Here is a 24,323-nt window from a genome sequence, read left to right on the forward strand (position 1 = left end):
AGATTGAAAACAGCGCAAGTGGAGAGGCAGTCGGGAGATTGAAAACAGTATGAGTTGAGTGACAGTCAGGAGATTGAAAACAGCGTGAGACGAAATGCAGTCAGGAGATTGAAAACAGCGCAAGTGGAGAAAAAAAATCTAAAAGTGACAACACAGGAGTCCTGTAAGTTGATTGGCTGTTAAGTCTAGGCCTTTCCAGACCTGGCAAAGAGGAGATGATTGGTGAGTGACAAGTGAGTTATTACATGATACCATACTGTAGTAAACACTTTATATAAAGTTTAAGGTATGTCAGTGCAGCTTGGCCATGTGGAATGTGCATCCTGTGGGATGTGGGAAGTTATGCAGGCACAAAGTGCCCTCACTGACTACATCTGCAGGAAGCGTTACCAGCTGCAGAAACTTGAGTTCCAGGTTGTGGAACTCGAGCGGTAACTGGAGTCACTGTGGTACATCTGCAAGGCTGAGGATTACGTAGATAGCACAGTTAGAGAGGCAGTCACACTGTAGCTAATAAGTAGTCAGGCAGAGAGGGAATGGGTGGACACAGGTGTATCTAAGGGAAACAGGCAGGTAGTGCAGGAATCCCCTGAGGCTCTCGCACTCCCTAACTGCTTTTCCATTTTGGGTGCTGGTGAGCGAGATGATTCCTCAGGGGACTGTAAGTTTGTGCCACCATGGGTGGCTCAGCTGCACAGGAAGGGAGGAGGAAGAGTGGAAGAGCTATATAGTAGGGGATTCCATAGTTAGGGGAGCAGACAGGTGTTTCTGCGGCCATAGACGTGACTCCACGATGGTATGTTGCCTCCCTAGTGCCAGGGTCAAGGATGTCAGTGTGGCTGCAGGACATTCTTTTGAGGGAGGGTGAACAGCCAGAGGTTGTGGTCCACATTGGGACCAATGACATAGGTAGGAAAAGGGATGAGGCCCTGAAAACAGATTTTAGGGAGTTAGGAAGGTAAGTAAAAAGCAGGACCTCAAGAGCAGAAATCTCAGGATTACTCCCAGTGCCACATGCAAGTAAGCATAAGAATAGGATGACTGAATGGTTCAACATGTGGCTGGAGAAATGGAGTAGGAGGGAGGGCTTTAGATTCCTGAGGCATTGGGACCAGATCTGGAGCAGGTGGGATCTGTACAAGAAGGACGGGTTACACCTTAACAAGACTGGGACTAATGTCCTCACAGGAGGTTTGCTAGTGCTGTTGGGGAGGGTTTAAATTAGATTGGCAGGGTGATGGTGACCTGAGGGGAAATTCAGAGCAGAGAGGAGAAGCATTGGCAGTGGGAAGTAGAGAAGCAACAACTGATAATGAGGACATACCAGACAGTAGAATCTAGGTAAACAGAATACTTGGAGACTTTGATTGAGTTAGAGTAGGCAATAGTAAGCCATTAGATGGGGTCAGAGTAAGGGGGAAAGTAAAAAAGCCTAAATCAGGGCTAATGTGCGTGTACGTGAATGCACGGAGTGCGGATAATAAGATTGGTGAACTACAGGCACTGGTTGACAAATGGAATTATTATATTATTGTTGTAACAGAGACCTGGCTCAAAGGAGGGCAGACTGGGTGTTAAATATTCCTGGGTACAAGGTGTTTAGGAGAGACAGGAAAGGATGAAAAGGAGGGGTGGGGGGTAGTGGCAATATTGATTAAAGATGGCAGTACAGTAAGGGAGAGAGAAGGATGGAATCTCTCTGGCCAAAGTTAGGGAATGGGAAAAGTGCAATAACCTTGATCAGTATAGTATATAGACCACCAACTAGTGCAACACATGTGGAGAAACAAATTTGCAAAGAAATTACAGAGAGGTGCAAGAATTATAGAGTGGTTATAATGGAAGACTTCAATTATCCAAATATAGACTGGGATAGGAATAGTGCAAAGGGACAAGATGAGCAAGAGTTCCTGGAATGCATTCAAGATAATTTTCTGCAGAAGTATGTTTCCAATCCAACGAAAGGGCAGGCAATGTTGGACCTGGTTCTGAGGAATGAGTTGGCCCTAGTGCATCAAATATCAGTGGGAGAGCATTTAGGGGACAGTGACCATTGTATCATCAGGTTTAGGTTAATCATGGAAAAGGACAAGAAACAATCCAAAGCAGGGATAATTAACTGGGGAAAAGCCAACATCGATGGGATGAGAATGCATTTGTGTCATGTGAGTTGGAATTAAATGTTGGCAGTAAAGACGGTGGCCAAACAATGGGCCACCTTCAAAGGAATAGTGTTGCAGGCAATATTCCCTTGAAGGGGAAAGGTAGGACAAATAAATCCAGAACGCCCTGGATGCCAAGAGAGATAGAGGTGAAGATGAAAAGGAAGAAGTGCACGTACGACAGCTGTCATGTAGAAAAAACAAGGGAGAATCAGGCTGAATACAGAAGGATTAGAAGGGAAGTGAAAGAACTAATAAGAAAAGCAAGGAAAGAGCATGAAAAGAGACCGGCAACTAACATAAAAGGGTCCTCTATAAGCATATAAATAATAAAAGGGTGGTAAAAAGAGACACTAGGGTCGATTAGGGATTAAAAAAGGGACTTGCATGTGGAGGCAGGAGAAATAGCAGAGGTATTAAACAAGAACTTTGCATCTGTCTTTACAACGGAAGAAGATGCTACCCAGGCCGAGGTGAGAGAGGAGGTAACTGGTGTACTTGAAGAATTTACAATTGAGAAGGAGGAGGTGTTAGAAAGGCTATTTTTACTTAAAACAGATAAGGTACCAGGACTGGATGAGACACATCTGAAGGTACTGAGGGAAGTGAGAGTGGAAATTGCAGAGGCACTAGTGATAATCTTCCAGTCTTCCTTAGACACAGGGGAGGTGCCAGAGGACTGGAGAATTGCGAACATTACACCCTTATTCAAAAAAGGGGTGCAAGGATAAAGCTGGCAACTACAGAGCAGTCAGTATGACTTAGGTGGGGAAACTTGTGGAAATTACAGTTCAGGACAATATTAATAGCTACTCAGACAAGAGCAGGATAATTAATGAAAGCTAGCATGGATTCATTAAGGGAAAATCATGTTTAACTAACTTGCTGGAGTTTGAGGAGGTAACAGAGAAGATTGATAAGGACAATGCTGTTGATGTGGTGTATATGGATTTTCAAAAGGCATTTGATACAGTGGCACACAACAGACTTTTGAGCAAAATTCTAGCTCATGGGATAAAAGGGAAAGTAGGCACTTGGGTAAAAAGTGGCTGAGTGACATGAAGCAGAGAGTAGTGATAAATAGTTCTTTTTCAGATTGGATGAGGTTTGTAGTGGAGTTCCCCAGTGGTCAGTGTTGGGATCCTTGCTCTTCCTGATATATATTAATGATCTAGACTGTCGTGTGCAGGGCATGATTTCAAAATTTGCAGGTGAGACGAAGATTGGAAACATTGTCAACTGTGATGAGGAACTTCAAAAGGACCTAGACATGTTGCTGGATTGGGCAGACAAGTGGCAGATGAACCTCAATACAGAGAAGCGTGAGGTGATGAACTTTGGCAGGAAGAATATGGAGAGACAGTGTAAAATAAAGGGAGAAACTCTAAATGAGGAGCAGGAACAGAGGTACCTCAGTGTATATGTAGATAAGTCATTAAAGATGGCAGGGCATATTGAGAGAGCAATTAATAAAATATATAGTATCTTAGGCTTTGCCAATAGTAGCATTGAGTACAAGAGTAAGGAGGTCATGTTGAACTTGTATAAGATGCTAGTTAGGCCTCATCTGGAGTACTGCTTCCAGTTCTAGGTGCCATACTTGAGGAAGGATGTGAAGGCATTGGAGAGAGTACAGAGGAGATTTAGAAGAAAGATTCCAGGGATAAAGAACTGTAGCCATGAGGATAGATTGGAGAGGTTGGATTGTTTTCCTTGGAGAAAAGAAGGCTGAGGAGACACTTGATAGAGCCATTCAAGATCCTGAGGGGTACGGACAGGGTACATAGTGAGAAACTGTTCCCACTCAAGAGAGCATCAAGACATAGGAAGGGTGTGATTGCACTGGAGGGGGTGCAGAGGAGATACACCAGGATGTTGCCTGGGATGAAACGTTTAAGTTATGAAGAGAGGTTGTATAAACTTGGGTTGTTTTCGTTGGAGCAGAGAAGTCTAAGGGGCGACCTGATCGAGGTGTACAAGATTATGAGTGGCATGGACAGGGTGGATAGGGAGCAGCTGTTCCCCTTAGTTGAAGGGTCAGTCACAAGGGGACATAAGTTCAAGGTGAGGGGCAGGAGGTTTAGGGGGGATGTGAGGAAAAACTTTTTTACCCAGAGGGTGGTGACGGTCTGGAATGCACTGCCTGGGAGGGTGGTGGAGGTGGGTTGCCTCACATCCTTTAAAAAGTACCTGGATGAACACTTGGCACGTCATAACATTCAAGGCTAATGGGCCAAGTTCTGGTAAATGGGATTAGGTAGGTAGGTCAGGTGTTTCTCACATGTCGGTGCAGACTCAATGGGCCGAAGGGCCTCTTCTGCACTGTGATTCTGTCAAATAGGGGGCACAGATTCAAAATAATTGGCAAAAGGAGTAAAAGTGACATGAGGAAAAATTTTTTCATCTAGAGGGTGGTTGGAATCTGGAATGAACTTTCTGAGAGGGTGGTGGAGGCAGGTTCCATTGAGGTATTCAGAAGGTAATTGGATTGCTAACTGAAAAGAAAGAATGTGCAAGGTTACAGGGATAAAGCATGGGGGTGGGACTTGGTAGAACACTCTTTCAAAGAGCCAGTGCAGACTTGATGGGCCAAATGCCTCCTTCTGCACTGTAAGGATTCTGTGATTCTGTGAAGGAAAACAAAATAGGAAGTACAAGAGAAACATTTTTTAATTAAAAGGATGTTCAATATACAGAACAAGAAATCTCAATGGCCAGGGTCTTCTGTGGGGCAGCAAACATCATTGGATTGCATATCCGCTCAAACCTTTGTCTACCCCGATGCTGCTCCACATTTCTTGCCAGGTCTTCCGACCCCGGCTTCTCCAGAAATGCGGAGCTCAGTGTCCATCAGAGAACTCCATCACAATGCTGTCGAATTGGAGGAAGACAAGACACTAGCTGCCATATGGTAAGTTTAAAAGTCCACTGTGAATGTTAGTGAATGGCTGAATGGATGAATGAGTGAATGGGTAGGGTGGTAAGATGGGTAGGTGGGTGAGTTAAGTGGTAAGTGGGTAGGGTGCTAGGTGGGTAGGTGGTAGGCGGGTGAGGATAGATGGGTGAGGTAGTAGGTGGGTCGGGGGGGTTGTTGGGTCAGTTCAGGAGGGGTAGTCAGGTTTGGTTGGGAGGGTAGTCAGATGGTCGGGGGTTGGCTTGTTCGAGATGGTAATCGGGAGGAATTGGGGGGATAATCGGGTGGCGGTTAGTCGTGAGTTGAGGTGGAGTGGGGGGGAGGGCGGGGGCGGTCAGTCCTGTAGTTACCCAGGAGTTAGACTAGAATTTTTCTGTTTAGCATTTCCTGGGTAACTATTCAGGTAAGTATTGTGGAACTGTCCGAAGTTTCCAACTCCAGCTCAGAGTCGGAGACACTCACGGATGGTCGCGGGGAGCAATGGACTTGCCCGTTGGAAGTTCCCGGCAATTCCCACAGAGGCCAGTGTGTCAGGACTTCTGCAGAGTCCTTACGCGCACCTTGGGTTGTATGTCCAGTGTCTGAAGATCCAGAGACCAGAAGATCTGGGCCAATGGGTTTCAAGAAGGAACTGGACTCATTATCAACAATGGAATGCAGGCTTGTTAGAAATGCTTTAAGGGAATACTGAAGGTAGTACCCTGCCTGAAACTGTAACTATGTTACAATATTGATCTTTCAGGGCTCCAGGCCCTTACACCTGACATTTACAGCAGTGTGGAGATAACATCAGCTTGTGCTGGAATTACCACTTCTTCACAAAAGTGCTCTAATTGTTTACTGGAAACAAGACAGATTCGAAGGTTTTGTTGGCTAGTTGTTGTAATGACCTGATCACCAGATGATTGCTACATAGTTCAAACATTAAAAAACAAATGTTTTACATGTTTGTACAAATACCTAAACTATTTCTGAACAATATGAAGATAGAATATTATAATGAAACTACAGCTAGTTATGAACCTACATAACATTAAAGCAATCAGATGGTCCCACAAATGGTAAAGAAAAAAAATCAGATGCATTCATTCCTAAAGTTCCCCATTTGATCAGTGGTCAATGTTTGCTGGGCTTTCAAGGGATGTGTTGAACAAAGGCTGTTAGTTCCATGCAGAAGAAGAAATGAAAATTAGAAATGGAACCACAGTGTACAGCTTTTGCAGACTTCCTAGCAGCTGGTTTAGGGGCAGTCATGACAGAAGAAATGCAAATTATAACAGAAACAGAGTCCCACCTTGCTTCAAACTGTAAAATCTCTGATTTTTCATATGAAATGTTAAATAGACAAATATATTATGAATGCTGTTACCTGCAAATTATTGATGATGTATGTATGTTGGGCACAGTGCGGATAGATGAAAATCCTTGTTAATGAAGCATTAAAGAGATCGTCACATCAGATGTAAATTCAAATCGGCTTTCAGAGAAAAATTGGACAAGGCTGGAAAATGGGCATTGGAATTGCAATGGGAGTTCATTGCGACACAGGCAGCATGCAAACCTCACGCTGCCAACTAATATAAATAGCAGAAGTGTGATGTCCAGAATTCAACATTCTGCTGAGTGGCAGCACACCTCAGCAAGAGGCCGAAGTTTGTGCAAAGCAAGCACCACTTAAAGCTAGCCCGAACCAATTAAAGCCAGCAATGACTTGTTAAAGGGGAGATGCATTCTGACTGCAGTAGGTGCTGGGAGTGGCTGGAAAAGAGTGTCTGACCTGCAAGAAGTATGAATATGGTACAACAGGGCAGAGAGCTTGCTCCAAGATTTGTAATGCAGCACTAAAGACCTTGATGCAGGAGGTGGACAGGAGGAGAGAAGCCCTCTGGCTGAAGTCTGGCATCTGTGATGCTGGGGACCTCAGGAGGAGCCGAGATGGGTCATACGAATATTCATGTGAAAATACGAACATACGGATTAGGAGCAGCAGTAGGTTGCTCTGCCATTCATTAAGATCATACATGGCTGATCTGAATGTAACCTCAATCCCATATTCCTGCCTATCCCCAATAATCTTTCACCAGGTTGTTAATCAAGAATCCATCTAGCACTACCTTAAAAATATTCAAAGACACTGCTCCCACCGCCTTTTGGGGAAGAGTTCCAAAGACTCAGAACCCTCTGAGAGAAGAAACATCTCCTCATCTCTGTATTAAATGAGTGACCCCTTATTTTTAAACAGTGAGCCCTAGTTCTAGATTCTTCCACAAGAGGAAACATTCTCTCCACATCCACCCTGTCAGGACTCCTCAGGATCTTAAAGGTTTCAATTAAATTGTCTCTTACTCTTCTAAATTCCTGGCATGCCGTACTGCACTCTTCATTGAGCCAGGGATGATCCCTTGGCTTGGTGGTAATGGTAGAGTGGGAGATACGCTGCGCCATGAAGTTACAGATTGTGGTTGAGTACAATTCTGCTGCTGCTGATGGCATACAGCGCCTCATGAATGCCGGGTTTTGAGTTGATAGATCTTTTCGAAACCAATTCCATTTAGCACGATGGTAGTGCCACACATGATGGAGGATATCCTCAATGTGAAGATGGGACTTTGTCTCCACAAGGACTGTGCAGTGCGCATTCCTACTAATACTGTCAGCAGATGAATCTGCGACAGGTAGATTGGTGAGGATGAGGTCAAGTAGATATCTCCCTCTTGTTGGTTCCCTCACCACCTGCCGCAGACCCAGTCTAACAGCTATGTCTTTCAGGACTCAGCCAGCACGGTCAGTAGTGGTTCTACCGAGCCACTCTTGGTGACAGACATCAAAGACCCCCACCCAGAGCATATTCTGTGCTGTTGCCACCCACAGTGGTTCTTCCAATTGATGTTCAACATGAAGGGTAGTGATTTATCAGCTGAAGAGGTTGGGTGGGGGGGCAGTAGGTGATAATTAGCAGCTGGTTTTCTAGCCCATGTTTGACTTGATGCCATGAGACTTTATGGGGTTTGGAGTCAATGCTGAGGACTTACAGGGCAACTCGCCTGACTCTATACCACTGTGCCACCACCTCTGCTGAGTCTATCCTGCCAGTGGGTCAGGGCATACCTAGGGATGGTGACGGTGGTGTCTGGGTCTATAGGGTATAAATCAGTGAATACGACCATGTCAGACTGTTGCTAGTCTGTGGGACAGTTCTCCCAATTTTGGCACAAGCCCCGTTTGGTTTCATCCCTTTTTATAGACTTTGTAGTGGTTTGACACAAATACATCTTCAAATGCTGCATCCTCGTAAATGAACCACTAAAATCACACACTGCTCCATTCACCAGCCTCTTTCATTCACAATCTCTATCAACCACGACTCTTACTTCACATTCATAGCTTTACTAGACCCTCACACGCACATCTCACAGCTTTTATATATTGCCAGATATTTACCTATGACAGGTACATCATCCAAACACATTGCACTGCCCTCATTGATACACTTTCCTATCTCTTGCAGGACAAGGTGGTGCACAACTACAGTTAGCGGGAACTGACCACCAAGGCACAGGCATGGATGCATGCCCTCATTCAATGGAGGAAAAGGTACTTGCTATCATTGATGCCAGTGGTGGGGCTGAAACCATTGAAAATGATGGTATGTTGGGCAGACAGGGCAGGGAGAAAGGGTTGCGCAGTGCTAGTTCATTGGAAGGCAAGGTTGCACATGAGTTCTGGTGCAAAGGACTCAGATGGTGACTTTGATAGGGTAGTTTACAAATGAGAGATATGGTTGATGCTGCCTGCAGCAGACTGAAAGGATCCAGAGGCATAAAAAATTCAGGAGTTCGATGACTTTGAGTGTCACTGATGTAGCGTTATCCCTCTGGTCCAGCAGACAGTAGAGGTCAGTGACAGACTGCTTGGAGAAACACAGCCGCTTCCAACATTGCTCCTCAGAGGTCTAAGAAGGGAAATGTTGGCCTCTAGGCCTCTGCATGAGGTATGGCTTTCTGTTTGTAGTTGCTGTGACCCCCACCAGCTGTCTTCTGAGAGGCCCTGGTGGTGTTGAGGGTGTTTGTTGAGGCTGCTGTTGCTCCTTCTCCTCAAAGTCTTTCTCCAGAGAAAAGAAGCAAGAATGTCGTTCTTAGCAAATAGAGTCATCTGACCAAACAACAACTTGCCTTTATATAGTGTTTTTAATGTAGTAAAAATGGAAATCTTGTGGGGCAGTGGTAGTGTCCCTAGCTCTGGGCCAGAAGCTCTGGGTTCAAGTCCCACATTAGGACTTGTTGGCCAGAGAAGGAGTGTTCATGATGTGGTTCAATGGGCTGATAATCAGCTCGGGAATCCTCCCACCACCTCCCCACTATTCCCCAAAGGGAGAAAAAAATGTGTGAAAATGTCCCAACTAAGTTGCTTCACAGGAGCATTATCTAACTAAATTTGAAACTGAAACACAATAGGAGATATTAAACGGGTGGTTGACCAAATGCTTGGTCAAAGAGGTAGGTTTTAAGGGAGAGATTTAGGGCAGGATTTTCTACACCCGCCTGCTGCTGGGATCTTCCGCTCCTGCTGCAAGTTAATGGACTTCTGGCTGGGGAGCCACCTTGACCATGACGGGGCCGGAAAATCCCGGCCTCAGGGAGGGAATTCCAGAGCTTTGGGTTTAGGAAGCTGAAAGCATGACTGCCAATGGCACAGCAATTAAAATAAGATGCACAAGAGGCTCGAATTGGATGACCACGGATATCTCAGAGAATTGTAGGGCTGAAGAAGGTTACAGAGATGGGAAATGGGTGAGGCCATTGAGGGATTGGAAAACAAGGATGAGAATTTTAAAATTGAGATGTTGCTGGATTGTGAGCCAATGTAGGTTAGTGAGCATATGGGTGAATGGGGTTTCACCTGAGTTAAAATATGAGAATAGAGTTTCGATGAGCTCAAGCTTATGAGGGTGGAAGATGAGGGGCTGCCCTGGGGAACATTGGAATGGTCAAGTCTAGAGGTAACACTGGCATGGATGAACTAAAGGTTGCATGGCAATAAAAGTTTTGAAGTAAAAATCTTGAAGCTGAAGCTCTCATGGAAAATCAGATATCAGTGATTTTAGTGGGTTGGACATCATTTTAATTTGAAGCTTGCTTACCTGAGTCTGAGATAAATAACATGGTGTGAGAATGGTGTGCAGAGCCCTAGACACTGTTTTAACCCCTTATCTGCCCCATACCCGCTGGATGGGCTTGGCTGAAGTTGGGCCCATGTTGTGTTTTGCCTGAACCCATGTGTAAAAGGGTAAGTGGTGATTCTGTAACGTAGTCTCACATGCTCCTATTCACATAAAAAATATAGGATTTGTTTTATAGGAAACACAGGTCTGCCTATGGAAGCTGCTCTGTTCTATGAGCTTGAATTATCTCCCAACTTTTGCTTAATGGCCTGAAAATTGAAAGCAGACATGCTGACCTCCATGCTTGATTCTACAATTTGCACTCCAGTTGAGTAAGAGTTTATGCTCAGAGCAGTGCCTCACATTTTCATGGTTGTACTAATATGGTATTCCACAGATCACAGGCATCCCATAGTGGGTACATATCTGTGTAATAATCCAACCCTTTTTATGTTCGGGTTTTATTATTAAACACATGATCTTTACTTACAGGAACTTTTTGGGCCACTGCAAAATAAGTTATCTGATATCTGTTGGAAATGAGTCAACTATAATACTTAGTCAACTGACCTCCTTAAATTTCTGTTTGACAAAAAAAGAGAAAGAGCCCATGGAAGTCAATCTTACAACTGCTAATGTGGGGCAGTGTTGGTCCCCATTTCATTACTTACGTATAGATTATCCAAGGGAAAATACTATAACTGGTGTGGCATGCATTCCTGTTTTTATTTCACTATCCTAATATTATATTCATTTTACTCACAAGTCAGGAGTTTTAGGGAATACTCTCCAATTGCTTGGATGACGACACCATCCAGGGCAAAGCAGCCTGCTTGATTGGCACTCCATTCATCACCTTAAATATCCACTCTTTCCACTGCCAACACCCACTTCACTGCAGCAATTCACCAAGGCTTCTTTCACAGTACCTTCCAAACCCATGACCTCTACTACCTAGAAGGACAATGATAGCAGATGCATGGGAACACCACCACCTACATGCTCCCCTCAAAGTCACACACCATCCTGACTTGGAACAATATTGCCATTCCTTCATTGTCAGAGTCAAAATTCTGGAAACCCCTCCCCAAAAGCACTGTGGTATACCTGCACTACATGGACTGCATGTGTTCAAGAAGGAGGCTCACCTCACCCTTTTCAAGGGCAATTTAGGATTGCCAATAAAATGGTGGCCTAGCCAGCCATGCATGAATAAATAAAAAAAAACAGAAGCTAAACTGAAGCAAGAAGCCGTAAGCATAGGTGCAGACATTTTAAAGTGGTGTATAAGAGGCTTCTGTTTAGAAATAGAAACCTGTGTGTCATCTCTGCATTACTTTGAGGCACAAAACACAATGCTGGCAATGCCAGCATTTGTTGCCCATCCTGAGGCCTAACATTTTGGCCCAGACCTTCCGGTCTCCGGATAGTCAGAGACTGGGCATACCCCTAAGATGAGCTTACAGGATTCTTCGGAAGTCCCATTGCAAGGACTCTGTGGGAATTGCCCAGCAAGTTTGAACTTCCATAATAATAATGCTCTGAAGAAGAGTCATACAGACTCGAAATGTTAACTCTGTTTCTCTCTCCACAGATGATGCCAGACCTGCTGAGTTATTCCAGCACTTTCTGTTTCTATTTCAGACTTCCAGAGTTCACAGTATTTTGCTTTTATTTAAGTCTGAACTTCTGACGGGCAATTCTGCTCCCCAAAAAAGTATCCAACTCTGAATTAGAGTTGGAAACTTCAGAAAGTTCCACTTATTTACCTGGATAGTTACCCAGGAAATGTTAAACAGGGCCTGGTCTAACACCCACCTAGGTAACTATACAACTGACCTCCCAATCACTCACATTGACCCTCCCAACTACACCTCTGATGACATACCCGGCCCCCCCTACCTGACCTGAGTAGCCCTCACCTCCCAATTCCTGCCCCCTTGACCCCCCTGATTCGACCTGACTAGCCCCTACCATCTGACTATCCCCAGCCTCTGATCTGACCCAACTCCCCCGACCCATTTACCCATCTATCCACCAGCTGCCCTACCCACTCACCCACCTACCCACCTCACCACCTCACCAATCTACCCACCTACCACTGTACTCACTTGCCACCCTTACCCAATTACCTTGCCCACCCTATTCATCTGCCACCCTACCCACGAACCCACCTCACCAAACTACCCACCTAACACCCTATGCACCTCACCACCTACCAGTCTACTCACCAGCCACCCTTACTTCCCCTACTCCCTTACACACTTGCTTTTCATAGCTGTTTTCAAAGCACCTTTGAGACATTGGAACTTTTAACATACAGGAATACGGCAGCTAGTGCTGTAAAAAGGGGGCATGGCATCTGCGCGGATCCCCTGCGCTGCTCCCTACGAGGTTTTCTGCACTGGTTCAGATATGAAGGATCCCTCAGAAAAATTGGAGCAAGGTAACTGTATTTTTAGTCTGATCGGGGTCGGAAATAGGTTTTCCGATCCCGATTGGAAGATCTGGGGCAACGATTTACATGGTCTAAATGATTTACATGGTCTAAATGTTGTCACTGTTAATACAACAATTGCATTTTGTTGGCGGTTTTATATTAAAATGAAATTGGAAGAAAGTGGAGAGATCCTGTGAAAGAATTTTAAAAAAAAGATCACCTTGGAAAGATGATAGGCTGAGTGGACCCTGTCAGCAATTGACCCACGACCAGTGCTCAAATGGCCAAGCTATCCAGCAAGTTATTTTCATTTAATGGAGCACAAAAACTTCATTAAAAACTTTATGACAATTAACTTCTAATATCAGATGTAAACCAAGTATTGATATAAATAAAAGTAGCAAATTATGTCTTAATCTAACATTCACCTACCTCTCATTTCCCTCTTCTACCACAGGGAGTTGGGGTAGCTGTGTCTGTGGATTGTGGGGGCTCCCTTGCATATTGTGCACAGGGGATGGATGGTTTGGAGGATGGGAGGAAGAAATGATGCCTGTTGCTGTTCCACATCGACTTGAATGTGTGCTGGAAAACATTCCTGAAGAGAGATATAAAAATGTAGTATTACTTAATACAGGCAGAATTGCTCTCAGTAACAATACAGTCACTGTGAAATAAGGAAATTTCTGTCTCCTGGGAGTAACAAAAGTTCTCTTGGTATGAAAAATGATCAGATTTAATATTCAACAATTGGAAAAAAAAATTAGTGTATGTTCCCTTTCAATTAAAAATTGGATTTGAAAATAAAATTGCCAGTAAATTTTGGAAGAATGCTGCACAGCTTTCTCTTGTTGGATACCTTCCTTGATTTCTACTAGCCAGTTGAAGGATTTTCAATTATCTATGAAATATCCTAAGAAAATTTTGAGTGTCTACTGCTTGGAAAATGCATTACTATATGTAGATTCCAATATGTTTGCAGGTAAACCTATAAACTACATAGATCACAATGTATATAGATTGTAGTATAAATGCATTTGGATTACAATACATATTTAGATTATAGTGTAAATATGTGTGTAGATTATTGTGTAAATGTGTGCAGATTATGAATACACATAGTCTAGAATGTAAATATATGAAAGTACAGTGCAAAACATAGAAGATTAAATCTATGTTATTACATTTCAAGCCAGATTTATGGGGAGCCAGGAAGACTCCATGGACCTTTAAAATGGCAGGCAGGACCCGGATTTGGAAGTACTGTCCCTTCATTTCCAGCTGAAGACATTTTTGCCAGTAGGGGTAAGGGGGCAGGGTGTGATTTGCACAGGTGTGAATAATTAATCTGGTGGTCCATTTCAAATTGGTTGAGAATTCAAACAGACCACATTTTGGCTATTGCAAGAGCCTTAACCTGCAGTGTGGGAGTCATGAATTGATGGAGTAGATGTAAACATTTTTGTAGAGTGGATAAGGTGTATATAACTGTCATGATCTGAAATGTTTAAAGTCCCCTGCTCTTTAAATAAAAAAAGGCTGCAGCTGACAGTGAAAGTTTAAAAAAAATCTCTGTTGAACTGCTTTGATTGACAGGCATAGATTTGGAAAAAAAATACCATTTGTTTGTACAATTTCAACAGAGCTCTTTGTTGATGTTTCTCCAAGGGGCTATTATTATGCCATTACGAATGTTCAGCTGAGTTTCAAAAACTACAATTATCTCAGTAGTGGGTTCTGAATTCACAGATTGATTGACAGCTTAAAGAGGCTATTAGAGGATCAGATGTCTTTGATGTGGTTAGTAAAATTGATGTTTGATTTAAGAGATTAACCATGAGGAGACTTAAAAACTTTGAATAGGTCTTATGAATCGGAGTTTTTTCATTATCAAGTGTGTATGAGTGAGAGCTGTATTAGATTATCAAAAGTCTTTTTTCCATCTTTATTTAGCTACTGAGGTCTGTCCATGGTAGTTAGTGGGTGAATGGCTATGGAGGTAACATGGATGATATGAGAGGCCATGGTGAGGGGGGAGGTCTGGACATGAGTTAGTATTGAGCTGGCATGATTGAGGGGCCATGGGGGAGGGTGGGAGGCTGAGGGAGTGTGAGTGGTGAGGGCTAAAGGGCCTAACAACTTCTAACCCAACTGGGAAAAATTCCCAGAGAACTGAGAAATGCCTGCTAACCAGCCCGCCTTAGTACTTGCCCACCTACTGTCATGTCCCAGTATATTATGAAGTTTAGGTCAATACTTTATATTTGTAAAAACTACTAAAGGCTACAAAAAGATGGCAGCCCGAGGATCTCCTAATTTCTCTTGTGGATTGAAACACCCCCTGTCTCAAGAGGGAACAAAAGGAACTGTCCAGACTGATATTGACTCATTACCTTTCCTGAAACTAATTCAAAAGGGTAATTTCAAATTGAATGGGCCATTCAGATACAAAGACACTAGCTGTCTCAAATTCTCAAGTTATGAAAGTCATCACACAAGATGTATAATAGACCTGGCCATCCACCTTATTTGGAAAAGGACCTTGAGCTTCTAACAGGTCACATGGTGAGACAGAATTTTTGTTGCCTGCTTTTAAAACAGCAAAAAGCTGTTATGGAGAGAGATTTCACCTGAAGCCATCAACCGACGGCAAGACTTCCAGTTAGCCAAGATGAGAAACAGCAATATCTTCAAAGTGGGAGAAGGATTCTCCCTAACCTGTTCCAACTTCAAATTCAACTGAGAACCAACCTCTTGGAAAGTTGATTACAAGGGGCTTCTCAGATTACTGAAAATCCTCGCTGTACGAGACCTTCACTTCAACTAAGGCACCAACTCATCTAAGAAACCACAGGCCTGCCATGAAAGAGAGACTAATACAATCAATCATACATTTAATTGTATTATTTCTTTCCCTCCCCTGTATCTAATCTTTGTGTGATTGAGAGTACGGGTCAATAAAGTGATTGAGATGTCAAATTTTAAACCTCCAGGGCAAGTGTGTGATAATTCTTCAAATTCACAAAAATCTTGCTGCTGGAATTATTTAAATTGGGGCAGTTACTCTGAGGGTAAGATAGCACACCCACTTACATACAGAAACACTGATCATGGGCAGTAAAAGGAAACACATAAATTCTTTTGATGATACAACATTTTTCTTCCTGGGTCAGTGGGACCGACTCCATCCTGCACCCACACCACCGGAGTGAAAAATATGTGTACCAGAATACTTTTCACTGAGGTGGGTCTGGCGAGTCGGGAAATTTCCCAATTTGAGCTACTCACCTCAGTAGCCAAAATCTGGGCCCTTCATTTCTAAATTGTTGCTTTCTTGTTAAATTGCAAAACAAAATGTCTGAAAATTTGTTAATATAATAGGACTAAATTCAATGCTTTTGCATCCAACTTATAGGCCGGAAATCATGCAATGATACCTAATTTAGCAGGGCAGAAGCCTGCACTTAATCTGCATAACATTTGAGCCACTGCTAAAATGGTTGAGGCATTTTTTTTATATAGGCATCCCTGGTGGCCACCTGAAATGAACACAGGTCTCCTTTTGGAAGGTTAAATTTGTTTCACCTAGTCAAAGCTTGCACTGTGCTAGCTCTAACTAGTACTTTTTAGTGACAAGCAGCCTAACCAGCAGCCCTTAAAGGGACCACTGGCAACTTCTCTCAAAAAAAGGCCCTAAAATGTACAGGAGTGCAGTTTGTTGTGCAGTAGCAGGAGTGCTCAGCTTGGCTTCACAAAACAACAGAAGGCTATTGCTGTCTGGCTCGTCTTTGTCCTATGCCTGATCACCTCTGTGTCCCGGACTAACCTTTGGATCATGCCGCTGAAAGCTCACCTGAATCATTATGGTGAATCATTATTTTTATTGGAAAAGGATATTGTAAAATAAATCATGTAGCGTAGTCACTGAAAAAAGTTATCTAAAATTTTTACTCCATGGTGCCTCATAGTCTTGTTGTAAACCAGTGGAATCCATAAATACAGATACTGTACAATTATGCTTACATTTAATAAGTCGTTTACGTAAGAAGCAATTTCGAAATTCTTTGTGTCACAGCAATGCTTCTGACAATGAGAGGTGAACTGATTTATAAGTAACAAAATACACTTGTATTTTGCAGAACAATAACGACAAGCATGCTGCAATACATTTACATTCAGTGTTGCCTTAGGGGGTTATGTTCATTGTCTGGATCTTTTAGATTAGTAAAAGTCACCCCTTTTTTGCTGCTGAACTGCTTTTAAGTTAGTTTTGAGACACTTAAAATGAGTGACAGGTGGAACAATTGATTGGCCACAGCAGGAGAACATATCAGTAATTTTCATTATTTGTGTGACAGGGAGATTTTGTGATTAATCTGGAGCTGGTACTTGTGGTATTAATAAAAATTTAAGATTATAGGATCGGGTTATAGACTATTTTGCCTTTACACAATTTTAATATCAGATTATTATTTCTACAGAAACAAAACACAGTAACAGGCTGATATTAAATAAATCACTTTGCATTAAGGTCAACTTCTAAACACTATTAAAGCATATATTATTATTTAAAATTTGTTTTTATCAGGGAATTGCTAAACGTGTATATTTGCAGAGTCCATTAATGATCACATCAGCATCATTTGTCATTATTTCAGAATTCAATTGTGGTCATAAAAATTCATTTTAGTACACTGACCTTTCATAGGTCAACCGTTTCAATTCCTTACATGAGGTTTGACGGATAAGTGTATTTTAAATAGAACCAGTAGCCCTTTAAAAACACAATGAGAACATGAACTTCATTTCCTCCTGTTTCTCCCTGTTCAGATCTCAATAGTCACTGCATCTGCTGACATTATGAGGTTGGATGATTTGCCCCTAGACCTCAACAACTTTACTTTGCAGTCAGCTGAAAGGAGGCATGTGACAATGAGCCAAGGAGACTTTTCTTTATATGCCTTGGCCTTAATTTATTGTATCGCCCAGAGGTTTAAGGATACAAATTTGCACCCAGCAATATGTAGATACTTAAAACTATTATGGCCAGAATTTTATGTCTCCCTTCCCTTAGGCGGTGGGGGGGGGGTTGGGTGTAAAATTGGGCACCAAAGTGGCAGTACCATACCCTTAGCCTACCACCCCCATGGGTATTTACCCACATTAGGTGACCTGCTTGCCCACAGATGAATTGAGGCCCACTCAAGGGCCTCATATCACTGCCACTGTGATTTTACCTGCAGCGGGGAAGGCAATGCCATGTGTTCAATCCTCCAGGTTTCACCTGGTGGCCTATTATTTACTGGCTGAGGGGGCCCTTCCTGTTTGTGCACCCTATGCCCAAAGGAGGCCCCCTGCTAAGTAATTCCGCTATTGTGCTCCCCCACCCCATCCTGTCAACCCAGGTACCCCCAGCTCCCTCACAGTGAGATCCTGGATTTATCTTTATCCATAGGCTCCTCTTCCTTGTAGACTGCCTGAAGTTCCAGCAGTGGCCACTGCACCAGTGGCACTGCTGAGACCGGAGGGCTGCCAGCCTTTTGATTGGTTGGCAACTCTCAGAGGCGGGACTTTCTCCCAGATGGGCTGAAAATCCCACCTCAATCCAATTAATGGCCCGATGGCTGTAAAATGGCTGTGTAACCATGTAGAAGCTGGCTCAACCCTGGTTTATATGCTGGGTTTTGCAGGGCCACTGCGCCCCCCCCCCCCCCCCCCCACCTCCGGTCATAAAATTCAGCCCTTTGTTTCTGTACTCTGTGGTTCCGTGCCAATCCATCAGCAAGTCAACTTGTATCATTGATTATTTTTATTCAGAGGGGTCAAGTCTTGTAGTATCTACTGTATTTGATACTGTTGATTCTGCCCTCAGACACCATTCAGCACCACATATCCATCAGCTTTATTCCCTCTTACCCCACTGATGAGGTACTTCCTGAACATTTACCAAGATCTTAAATCTGCATTGTCTAATGGCCAATTCATAATTATCTTCTTCAGAGATGATCAAGTGAGTCAAATGGCTCACCTTCTGGGTCACAGTAGTTCTAAGATGACATGCCTGGGACAGCAGATTGTGTCACGACAGCGGATCACAACCCTGAATTACTTTCGGACATATTGACCTTTTTAAGTGTGTTTTAAAAAAGACCTACAAGTAAAAGCTGGCTGAGAATGTAAAGTAATCACTTTTTGGCTAACTAATCCAGAGAGAACATGGAATATCACACCTGAAAAAAGGTATCAAGGCCTACTTCAGACAGAGACATCTGAAAGGGAGAGATGCAATGCAAAAGACTGAACTTTAATCTCCTGTGGTTGTGGAGATAATGGAGACTGATTACTACATCTCAGCAGAAACCATCTCCTGTTGAGTTATATCTCAGAATGTGGAAATGGTCTGAGTTGAAAGAAAGCAGATTCTGGGCAAAAGGTATGTTTGTTTCTTCCCCTTCCAGGAATGCACAAGGGAATGGGTTAAAAAAACAGCTGCAAACCTGATCTGTATGTTCTTGATGCAGTGTGCTAGAGCGTGCTGTGAAGGTCACAGCAGAAGAACATCAACTAGACATTCCTGCAGCTTGCAGGTAAAAGTATCTCTCTCTCTTTGGCTGGAGGCAAGTCAACAAAGCCATAGTCGAAAAAGAAACAGGACAACTTCTTCAGCTAACTTGCAGAACCAAGTGTCTCCAAACCAACTACTCAACTGCCAAAGTCAGCTCTACCATAATCACCCAACTTAACAACCGCAATGTTTCATCAACTACTCCTCAAGGACAAGCCAAAGGCTGATTCATATATCTTCTTAACTTTTATTTTTGGACTCAGCTTCTCATTTCTGATCTGTGTGTATGTGTGTTGCATTTTTATGATTTTTTCTTGGGTTTTTAGTAACTAGTAAACTTTCTCTTTCTTTGACTCAAGAAAGCCTGGTTAAATTGGCTTCTTCTAAAACATAAATACACTTGGACTGGGAAAAGGAATCCAAGAGGGAAGGGATCCCTTTTAAATTAAATCTCTTGAGACCAACTGAGAGGTTGAATAAAGAAGGGGAGCCAGCTGATTCCTTCTCACCTGGGAGCATAACAAAATTGAGGTATCTCGTCCGGGATCATAACAAATTGTACAACCTCACCCAGGCACCAGTCGTAACAAATGGAATCAAGTCAGTTCTCAATGGCAGGCTGGCCAATCCAATATTTGATTCAGGCAAGTCCAGAGCATCAAATGATTGACTATCTGGCTTATTAATGAGCATTGGAGGGGTAGACCAGCCCTTTGGAGCTTGAATTCTGCCTAAGTGGCCCCAGTTAACCTTGCAAGTTAGTAATGGCTAAGGTGGTGCTTACTGAACACACAAGAAATTTACCAGTGCTTGGTGAATTTTGCCTTCTTAGCTGGATAAACACAAGCAGTACATCTATATATTATGAACATAAGAGATAGGAGCTGGGAAAGGCCATTTTGAGTCTGCTCCACCATTAACAAGATCATGGTTGATCTTCTACTTCAATTCCATCTCCCAGCACAAATACCCAACCATTTCTAAGCCTTGGCTCTTGCCTAACCTGGAGTAGGATGTCTGGATTTAATTTGGTTGTAAAAGGCCTTACAGAGAGAGCACACATTTTGTATGGAGCAAACAGAAACTGTGGCTTTGTCAACACCCAAAGGTGCATTACAATAGTATTATAAAGCAAAATTTGCCACCTAAGGATTTATTACAGCAGATGACCAAAAGCTTGGCCACAGAGGCAAGTTTTAAGGAGCATCTTAAAGGAGGAAAGTGAGCTAGAGAGACAGAGAGTTTTCGGAAGGGAATTCAGGAGCTCCAGGCCTCCAGCATGACTGCCAATGGCAAACCCTTCACTGTCAGGTCAGACTACCTGAAGGGGCTGAGGATATGTGTCAGAACTGGAGGGAGCATTTGCTAAGGTGAAACAGAAACTGGGCATGTGGGAGCAATGCCCATGGTTCATTGTGGGTGAGAACCAGGTCACCAGATGTGAGGCACTCTAGCCACTCTACATGGCACAGGTCTGGTCTATACCCTGCCCTTGAGCCATGGCGGTGAGCCTGAACTGACTTTTGCTTTATCTAGAGATCAAAAATGGAACGTGTGTGCAGGGGCACGATGTAAAAATGCCTAGATAAAGGGAAGAAAACATACCCAATGTCACCCTTGTACTGATGGTCGTCTTTGTGTGACACAAACACTAAGGGCTTGATTTTCAAAGGGCAGCGGGCTTGGGACTAGTGTGGGCAGGATTTGAAAAACATGGTTCTGGCATTGTCTCAGGATCCTTATGCCTCCGAGATAGTTTGCAATTTTCAAAGGGTCAGTTTGGGGGGGGGTAAGGAATGAGAAACCCACTCACCATCAATTAACGACTCCTTAAGCTCTTTAAGGAGCTTGTTAAGGGGCCTGTCTGGTTCAGAATTAAATTTTTGAACTTTATTTTGGTGAACCCGAAAAGTTTGGCGCACGTTAGTGAATGGCTGTTGGGTTTGCCACAGAGCCAATTAAAGCTTTTCTTGAGTATTCCCGAAAAAATACATTTTGTCGACACTTTTCATCTTGCACTCATCAGGACATCTGCCAGAATACCAACGTCGGGGAAACAGCAACTTTGTTTGTACGTGCTGATCAGTTGGCAAGTGGACTCAGCTTGGTAGAGGCATGGAGAAAGCACCAGTTAATTGTGACTGACAGGCAACTGCCAAGCATTGTTTGAAAATTTAAACCAGGCATCTTGACTCTGATTAGTCAAGGCATCGCCCTGAGGAATGAACCGATGATTGGTTACCTTATACCTTATCACTTATTTTGTTTAGCTGAAACAGGTGCAATGTGTGTACATGTTCTTTCTGCCTGCAAAGAACAGGGCCCTATGTATTAAATATGTAGCTTCCAGTACATGCAAATGTGCCACATTGCGAGCCTGACTGAATCTTAAATTGGTTGTCAACGTAATTTTTAGCACACTGGGGATTATTTAGCAAATGTTGTCCAATTGCAAAATCACATTTAATGTTGGACACTGTGTTTTGAGTTTTGCAAGCATGGGCTGGTTGTGTACGGTCTGTACCTTGCCCATTGTGAACAGCAGAAAGGACATGCTGTTTGTTACGATCCATTAATCTTTGGGATGTATGGCCTACATACCTAGCATCACACTGGCACTGAAATTCATATACCACATTACTCATTTGTGTGATAGACAGAACATCTTTTTGACTTAACAGCAGCATCCTGTCAGTGGTGAATACCACTTGTGATGCTATTGCATAGTAGCAGCGTGAAACAGCTAGCTTCACCTGTTGCTCAAATTTTTGAGACACCTTTCCTTTCCAGGCTAACCTGAGTTAGACCGGGCACTTTTCAGGGCTGAAAGTGATAGCCTTAGGCCCGTTCATGAGTTTGCGTGATATACAGTGCAAAATGATCTCATCAAGGTAGCCATTGTTCTGCAGGGTGTATTTGATGCACCCTTTTTCAGCATCAAGCTTGCATGGTAAGCAAAAGGCTTGGGCATATTTACAGGTTGCAGATAAGGCCAATCTTATAGCACATGGAACTGTAAGAATCCCGACGTGTGTATTGACCAGTGAAGGTAGGCTTGCAATAGACCGTGGTAGAGAACCCCCGGCAGGTTTCTCAACTGTACGTCATGGAAGGGGAGTTCATTTGACTGCTCCTTTTCAAAGGTGAATTTGAGCACAGGATGGAGCCCATTAAGACATGCAAGGAAATTATTACATGCAGCTGTGGATTTAAATATAGTAATTGTATCATCCACATATTGGAAATATGTGAAGGGTAGGAGTTTACGTGTCATTCCATCGAAGACACGTTTCCCATGGAATCCAACAAATATGTTTGTGAGAGCTGGGCCTAAAGGGGATCCCATGGCTACACCATATACTCGGGCATACATGGTGTTGTTAAAGCTAAACTCAACTGCGCAAGTTGAGTTCATAAGCTCAATGAATACTGATTTGTGCAATCTAGATTGCCATAATATAGTACTGTAGGATGGGTGCTGAGCTTGCCTCCTGGCCAATTAGGCCATTTGAATTTAAACATATCATTGCAACAGCAACCCAACTTGAGCATGTGGTTGGGACCTGGATTTCATTCAAGTGTCGGTTTCCCAACCTGTTGGATCCAGTGCCCTCGTTTGTTGGGGCTAAAGGATCTGGGTTGCACACTTGTTTCGGGGTGACCAAGTTGGTACCAAGGCAGAGGAGATCAGTAGATGGGTCTTAGAAGAAACACATTCTGTTTATTTACAAAAGGAACTCAACAGCTACACTTGTGTGCTTACAACTGAAAACTCTGTCTTTACTCTTCAGATTCTAACTCAAGATTACTGACTACAGAGGTAGCCCGCACTACTCTGGTATTGGGTACCGAGATCATGTGATCTTACATTATAACATTTGTCTTAAAGGTATATTACACATCAGATTACTACACAACCCTGCTTTGAAAATACAGCTTCAAATGACATGACGTGCTGAGGTTCCCGTGTTGTGAAGAACGTGTCTGGCCATGTTGCTGTGGAATGCTCCATTCAGTTGGAACTTGCAGTACCGCCTACGCCCCGTAGAAACATTTATTTGGAAAAACACCTTTGGCAGTGGTCCACAGGTAACGTCTTTGAGACCCTGAGGGAGTGGTTCCCTGAGCAGACTGTCAAATTAATTTGGCAGAATGCCTCATCACTAGAACTCCCAAACAATCACCAAGACATAGCAGTGGTGAGAAGGGCCCTCCCTGTCAGGACCCTCCTGTGCGCATGGAGTTTCAGTGCAAAGCAGTCCTGGAAAGAGATGCACTAAAGCTTGGGGTAGCCAAATCAAATGCTCAATGGGGAAAGGCCACTGCCACAGTATACTCAGGGGCTGGAAACCTGTAAAACCCTTTGAGCCAAATATACCAGAGAATGTTTGACATGAAATGTAAATGTACATTTTAAATATAACCTGTAATGGCAAGTTAGTGAAGCACCTCACATATTGTATTGAAAGAAACCAATCTGTACTGCACTTTATGTAATGTCAAACTTGAACTGTTATGTAATGTATGGTTACAAATTTTATGAAAAAAGTATATTTTTGAGAAAAAGAATAATGGTGGAAGAATTAAAACCAGAATGCGCAAGCAGCCGGAAGCAGACAAGCGCAGATATCTTGGAGGATTGTGGGGCTGCAGGAAGGGTAAGGCCATGAAGGAAACTGATAATGAGGATGAGAATTTTAAAACCGAAGTGTTACTTAACCAGAAACTACTGTCAGTCAGTGAGCACAGGAGTGATGGGCAAAATGGATTTTGTGCAATTAGGACATGGGCAACAAAGTTTTGGATAACCTCAAGTTTACAAAGGGTGAAGGGTGGGATGCTGGGTTAGGAGCATTTTGGCGTAGTCAAGTCGAGAGGTAACAAATTCATGGGTGAGGGTTTCCGTAGTGGGATCAAAATTGGGAATTGTTACAGAGGTATAATTTGTGGCCTTATTGATAATGGGGATATGTGGTCAGAAGCTCATCTCAGAGTCAAACATGGCAGCAAGGTTCAGCCTCAGGCAGTTGTCTCCATAGTCTGAAGTGTGCTTTTACAACATACAAAAAAAAGTTTGCAGT

General features: G+C 43.2%; 1 protein-coding gene across 1 annotated transcript in view; it reads right to left on the bottom strand.

The window, feature by feature from the left end:
• Positions 1-24,323, bottom strand: part of LOC144697391 (zinc finger protein GLIS3-like) — a 690,064-nt gene that overhangs the window by 110,087 nt on the left and 555,654 nt on the right. The window contains exon 8 of the mRNA XM_078569373.1: positions 13,110-13,275. Coding sequence (XP_078425499.1) covers positions 13,110-13,275 — 166 coding nt within the window. The remainder of the gene's footprint in view (positions 1-13,109; positions 13,276-24,323) is intronic.

This window comes from Cetorhinus maximus, chromosome 2 (assembly GCF_964194155.1).
Source record: "Cetorhinus maximus chromosome 2, sCetMax3.hap1.1, whole genome shotgun sequence".
In the NCBI taxonomy this organism is placed as follows: domain Eukaryota; kingdom Metazoa; phylum Chordata; class Chondrichthyes; order Lamniformes; family Cetorhinidae; genus Cetorhinus; species Cetorhinus maximus.